A 6,764-nucleotide genomic window follows, 5' to 3' on the forward strand; every position below is an offset into this window, starting at 1 on the left:
ATCATTCTGTAAGTATGAACATCCCCTGTCTTTTGGCATTTAAATTGTCAACTCTATCCTTGGATAGATTGGTCAATACCATCGTCAATGTCAGTCTCTTGAGCACCATATTCCTCCTTATGTGCAACAAAATCCTAGTGAGTTCTGGGTTGCAAAAATGGATTTATTTTTGTACTCGTTTTTATGTCTTTATTCACAAAAATTTCTCGTCACAAAGAAACTTAATAATCTCATATTTAAGAGTTCCTTACTCTGCCATTTTTATGGCCAATGCTCTAGAGAATGTTAACTTACCATTATTTACTTAGCCAGGGGGCAACCTACATTTGGGCTATAATTTGGGGGAAAATTTTTTAGTTGTTTTCTTCTTATACCTCAGATTGTCCTGGCACAATATATTCCCAAAAGCAGAATGACTGAAACAAAGTCCCTTCAGACTTTTATTTTAGGATTGAGAGTGTCCTTTAACAGGTCTTTAGTAGCAATAGAGAGGCATGATTTGGGGCACATCTTCACCCTAGGAATGGGGTCCAGCCTCGGTGGTTAGAGAACCGCAGTCATCTACATCTCTCACCAGCAGCAAATGTTTCTGCACTTGGCAGGCAGCCGTCCAAGCGTCTCTGGGAGATACCCAATGGCTTTGGCAGGGTAATTCCATCATGCATAATTTCTTCCTGGACCATTAGGCCTCTTATTTTCAAGGTAAAAAGATTAACAGATGCATTTGAAAATGTTGGTCCTGACCATCGGGGCTGATCAACGTCAGGGCAAAGTGTCTGTGAGATGTGGACACTTTTCAGTTTCTCACTGGTTAGCATCTTAGTGTGCTAGGGATGAACCCAACAGCCTGTAAGTACTGCTCAAGTCAGAGGGACACCACCAAGCTTCTCAGAAATGGTCCCCTCCATGAGCAGAGGGAAGCAGCAGAAACATTTTCTACCAAGTTTTGGTTCGTTATGAAGTGAAATCAAAGTTTTAAATAAGAGTTACAAGATACCAAAGGACTTCTTTAAGTCTTAAAGTCGTTTATGTATAGTATCTTTGGTCTACAGAAAAAGTAAATGATACAATGTGGGTCTAGGAATGTATACTAAATGGAAAAAAACCCCACATTTACAAAAAATATTTTTTTAAAGCTTCCTAATAAAATAGAATTATGCTGAGTGGTTTTCCCTTCTTTGTAAGATTTTATTCCTGAGATGCAATGCAATTTTTAACTTCTAAAAATTAGCTGTTTTTTCCTTTCACTTGTAAGTAATGCTTAGATGGAATTCTTTTGGATTCTGGTTTTCCTAGGTAAGTCATTCACGCATTACAAAGTGGTCATGTACACTTCTACCAAATGAAGTGAAAGGGATGTTCTATAATTTATTGCTTTGATAGTTAAGATTTGTCAGACAATGAAAACCATGTCTTAGATAGTCCAACGTCAGCATCTGTAAAGACAGCAGCACACCACCACAGCGTCTTAATATCTCTTCCTTCCCTTACAGAAATGGAAATTCAACTCTCAGGACAAATACTTCTAGGAGAAAATAAGATCATACTAAGCCTGGTGCTTCTTCTGATACCCCTCGGACAGCCAGCCTGCAGCGCATGCTTCAGTTAAGAGCCAATAAAGATTGTTATGAAAGGTGTTGCCAGTTCTTACACCATCCATACTATTGAACTGTTACCGAGACGTGACAGTCACACTAACTTACTGATGGCTTGTAAAATCTCCCACAATTCCGAGTGCTTCATATGAATTAACTAACTGTTCTCAGCATATGATGCAGACTCATCTCTTTATTCATCCTTCCAGATGTACAGGTAAGGGGACTGAGGCTCTGAGAGGGGACACAGCACAGAAGCAGAACTCAGAGTTGGCTCTCATGCCCACCCTTTGACTGTGAATATATAATGCAAGTGGCTTTTAATGCCGCCTGTGCTGGTGTGGCACTTTTGGAAAAAAAAAAAAGAAAAAGGCAGCACTTCCTCCCTGGTCCTCAGAGCATCCTTACAGCATATCTGTAACATCTTCATGTTGCAAACAAGAAACCTAAGCTTCAAAGCCATCACAAGTAGTGATGGCCGAGTGAAACCCAGGGACACTGCAAGGTTTTCCTGACCCGCTCCAACGTGACAGTGTCCACACCCATCCTTTAGAAAGCCTGCATCAAATTCTGACCATGTGTGGAAAGAGGTGCAGCTGAGGACCTGGCTGTAAAACCTGAGAGGTGACCGGTGAAGGGACAGTCAGTGGAAAACCTGATACTCAGCTTCCAGTTTTGCTGTTTAATAGTTCTGTGCCATTTCCTGAGGCTAGGAGACAGAGGGATGTTTTGAACTCAAGCTCTGCTGCAGAGAGCTACCCTGCACTGAATGGAAGGAAGCAGAAGAGGCAGGCACTGCCACGTAGTGTCCCTAAGGCCAGCATCACCACACTGTCCAGCTGTGTGCCTTTCATTCCTCTCCTTGACAAACCTTTCTCTCTCATTCTCTGGAGATGCTTTCAACCTCTCTGCACACATACCACATATCCAAAGAAATTTGTTAAGTATAGCCCATGGACTAGGGAGGAGCTACAAATAATTTTCTAGAACCTTCTAGGCTATTCTTCCTTTCTATTTAAAACTGTTACAGAAGTGATGGTTAAATCCCACTTGGGAAGGAATAGCTGACGTCATGTCTAAGTTCTTCCACAGAGCTTCCAGATCGGAAGTGTTTCTGTTCACCTGGAATGTGCTGTAAGGATGCTCACAGCACAGAAGAAACTATGACCGCTTCAGAGGCTGGCCTGCCTCGGACCCAGCTAGACACTCTCCAGTGGAGGACTTTACGTTTCTTTCTAGGCTCAGTTCCCCCTTATCTACTTTACTCTCTGCTTTGTTCAGAAGACACTGTCAAAGCTCTGCCCTGTCTGCAGGTCTGATGTTGCATGTTTCATTTTTCCTTAACGCGAACCTTCAATATATTAAAAATGATGTTGTCTGAACTTGTGATTTTTATCATCGAAATATTGAATAAAAGTTATTTTTCAGTTATATAATTATTGATGACAGAAGACCAGACACTTACAAAATCAGCAGGGAGGTGAAGCTTATAGAGCTGTAAGATGGACTGAAGTAAACTGGACACCTGACTGGAGACCAAGACATCCTGGCCCAGCTTCATGGTGTCCGTCACTTTCCGCTGACTCGTGGCCACCTGGACAGTCCACTTGTCAGTGTCTGCAATGATACAGACAGCTTCGGCTATGGGCTCATCGAGTACTGGATGCTGCAAGAGAGACAGTGGGTCAGCATTCTCCAGCTCAGAGCGGACAGAGGCTCTGTCTGAGATTAGAGGATGGAGGTGCAAACTGCAGGAGCATGGAGCGTTACAGGTACTCGGGAAGGTGTGCCACTGAGGCAGCACTTAAAATTAACGAGCCTGGAGTGGTGGGATGGCTCAGAGGGGAGGCTCTTCTTAGCAAGTCAAAAATCCAAGCTCAATGCCTGACAAGGAGAGACTCTTTAAAATTGTCCTCTGACCTACAAAACTGCTATGATATATGTATACACACACACAGACACAGACACACACACACCACATAAATAAAAACTTTTGAAAATGGCACTTTTCAAAATACCATTTTCAGAAAATTTACAAGGTGTTAAGAGTTCACAGCTATACAAAAGGACATGGTTTCCCAACATTTACTCTATTAAATTTACTGTCTTTATGAAGGACTGTATTCCCACTTTGAATGAGGAAAATCAAAATAAGTTGAAGGATCCTATTGCTATTTTTCCAGTAAGAAGATTAGTTAAGATAACATTCCATCCTTTAGGGGCTAAGGAGACAGTTCTGTATGAACAGAACCCATGTTTTTTTAAAAAACAAACCAGACATGGTGGTGTACACTTCCACCTGGCCGGTCAGCCGAGCCTAACTGGTGAGTGCTGGGCCCAGTGAGAGACCCTGTCTCACAAGACAAGGTAGATGGGACTGGAGAAATGGTTTAAGAGAACCCCCTGTCTTTCCAAAGGACAGCAGTTTGGTTCCCAGCACCTTTTAGGCAGCACACAACAGCCTGTAACTACCTCTAGGGGATCTAATGACTGTGGGTACCTGCTTATGTGTAGCAGACATACACATGGACACACACACACACACACACTCACATATACCTTTAAAACCAACCAAACAAACAAATATCAGAAGCTGGACAGATATCCTAAGGAACAATGCACTCAAGGGTGACCTCTGGCCTCCATATATACAGGCATGCATGTGCACACATGTGTATACACACCACTACCAGTTCCTTAAAGTTATAGCTTTAATTGTTAAGCAAAGTTTCTTTAGTAACTGTGGTTGTACACACCAATCATTTCTAATAATTATATTCAGGCTGAGGACTTGATGAATCTAAAAGGTCAAAGTCTGGCCGCTGAGACACATACTTAAAAATGTTAAAATACTTCATAATAAACTGTGTCATACGGTATAAACATCTGTAATGATTCATCTTAGTTGTCAAGTGAGATTCAGAGCATGCTTGTAAAGGATTGTCTTGACTGGGATATAAAAGGTGGGAAGACTGGCTCATGATGGGCGGCACCATTCCCTAGGTTGGGATCCTGGACTCTGTAAAGAGAAAGTGAAGAGCACAAGCATTCATTATTTTCTGCTGCTTCACCACAGATGCAATGTGATCAGCTGTACTGAGGCTCCTGCTGCTGTGACTGCTGCAGTGACAGACTATAACCTCAAACAGTGAGCCAAAATGAACCTTTCTGTTCTAAGCCAGTTTTGTCAGGGTATTTTATTACCGAAACAGAAAAAGACTAAGACAACCTTGAAACATCAGAAAAAATGGCCTCACCTCATAAATATCTCATCTCTCCAACTAGGCTTTTGCTCTGCCTGTAGTTGCTCTGAATTCATTGCCTTCCTGTAGCTATCCAAGATGGAAACTTTGTAGTTCTGTAGGTGTTAAATAGCTGAGCTAGTGAGTCATATATGTGATAAGTTAGTAGCAGGAGCTGATGGTAAAATGGTAAAAGCTCCCCAGGGATGGTCTTTATCCAAGCAAGCCCAAAGCCTCAAGTCTTGCATGTGCTCCAGGAATTGGTATCAAAGCAGCATTTTACAGGAACCCACCGAGTCCCGGGATCCTGTGTGCACCCACATGCTATAGGAGGCAGTTTACCAGTTAGCTACTTGGTTTTTTTCATCTGGAGTTATTTCTCCTAGTTTAGGGGGGATAATTATGATATTATAAATATTCTATTCTTACATCTTCAGAAAGGCTGTTTTTCTGATTAATTTTCTTAATGCCTGACTTTTAAAACTGATCTCAAAATTTTAGGGTACAGACATAAATAATATATAGGTGTGATGTTTTATAATAGAATGATTACATTTAATTTTATCAAATTAATGATCGATTTTACCATGAAATTGTTTCTTAGAAATATTAGTCATACTGTTAGAAGTCTTTCCAGCTTTATGCAAGTGTCCCATGGTTCATGTGACTGACATGTGTCCATCATTTTATGTTGGAAGGTATTGGTATGCTAGTTGGAAGTTTGTCTTTTAGACTCTTTTGGGCCTCTTTTTGTCTTGTTTACTGACATAATTTACATGTTACAATTCACTAATTATATATGTAAATTGGATGAGCTTTAAGAAATGTATATACTTGTGTACCCACTGTCATAAATCATGTATTAGAATTTTGCTGGACCCACAGAAGTTCAAGTTCCTTTGTAGTCAGTCCTCTATAGCTAGTTATCCCAGCAACAACTAACATGCCTTCTAGAACTGAAGGGGAAATTTCTGGTGTTTTTAACTCAGTTGTGTCACGTGATGTTTTCCTGGAGGCTGTCTGGTCAAAGGGCATGTGATGTTTTGCTGAAAACAGACACTTGAGAGGGTGAGCAATATTTAGAAAGAATATAAATGAAACCTCACAGACAGGGGGTTGCAGTGGGGAGCTCTTGAATTGCTAAGCCATGCAACGTGACCTTTTCTGGTCTTCACTTCATAGAGAGAAATGTGCTAAAGAACGTCTTGTGGTATTCCGGCTGCCTCTGGCAACTTCCACTGCTTGTGCCTATTTGGTGGGGCCTTGCTGTTTCTGCTGGATCAAGCCACTGCTACTGATTCATGTTTGGTGTTTGCTGTTGAACTGGACTGCTGGTATCCTGACAATGAAGAGTGGAATCCCCCCAAGAAACTTCTTCTAAACAGGTCCACCACACCCTTTCCTTATTAAGCTTCCTTTTCCTCTACTCTGGTCAGTGGGTTAGAAGGGAGGTTGAAGTGTTTAAGAGCCCTAAATAAAATAGAGGTTTTGAAAAATCTAAGCCTACATAGAACTATTGCTCTAACTTTTGTAGAATTTCATGTCTGGCTTCTTTAAAAATAGTACTTTTAAGATATAGCTGTAATCATTGCATTTTCGTGCCTTATTTTTGAGTATCCTCTTGCAATTTGTTTTCTTGGAAATGGCATAGCCATATTGCTCTTGTGGAAGTCCTGGGTTCGGTTCCCAGAACCTATGTGGCAGCTCACAATTGTCTGTGACTCTAGTTCTGGGGAATCTGCCGTCTCCTGCAAAGACCAGCCATGCAGATGGTACATGTGCTTCTATGCAGACAAACACTCATATATATGAAATAAAAGAGAAACGGGGAGAGAGAGAGGAGAAAAGAGAAGAGGAGGGAAGATGGGGAGCGGGAGGGGAGAGAGGGGGAGAGAGAGAGAGAGAGACAGAGAGAGAGAGAGAGAGA

At 41.5% G+C, this 6,764-nt stretch overlaps 2 protein-coding genes across 8 annotated transcripts in view; one reads left to right on the plus strand and one right to left on the minus strand.

Moving 5' to 3' along the window:
* C3H4orf45 (chromosome 3 C4orf45 homolog) overlaps positions 1-1,633 on the plus strand; it is a 121,045-nt gene extending 119,412 nt beyond the window's left edge. The window contains exon 5 of the mRNA XM_021157841.2: positions 1,494-1,633. Within this exon, the coding sequence (XP_021013500.1) occupies positions 1,494-1,529 (36 nt within the window). The 3' untranslated portion in view covers positions 1,530-1,633. The remainder of the gene's footprint in view (positions 1-1,493) is intronic.
* The window catches only part of Fnip2 (folliculin interacting protein 2), a 108,608-nt gene that overhangs the window by 5,996 nt on the left and 95,848 nt on the right, over positions 1-6,764 (minus strand). For all 7 annotated transcript variants that reach the window (XM_029475398.1, XM_029475397.1, XM_021157839.2 and 4 more), the window contains one exon: positions 3,061-3,261. In XM_029475398.1, the coding sequence (XP_029331258.1) occupies positions 3,061-3,261 (201 nt within the window). The remainder of the gene's footprint in view (positions 1-3,060; positions 3,262-6,764) is intronic.

The sequence above is a fragment of the Mus caroli genome, chromosome 3, assembly GCF_900094665.2.
Source record: "Mus caroli chromosome 3, CAROLI_EIJ_v1.1, whole genome shotgun sequence".
NCBI lineage: Eukaryota > Metazoa > Chordata > Mammalia > Rodentia > Muridae > Mus > Mus caroli.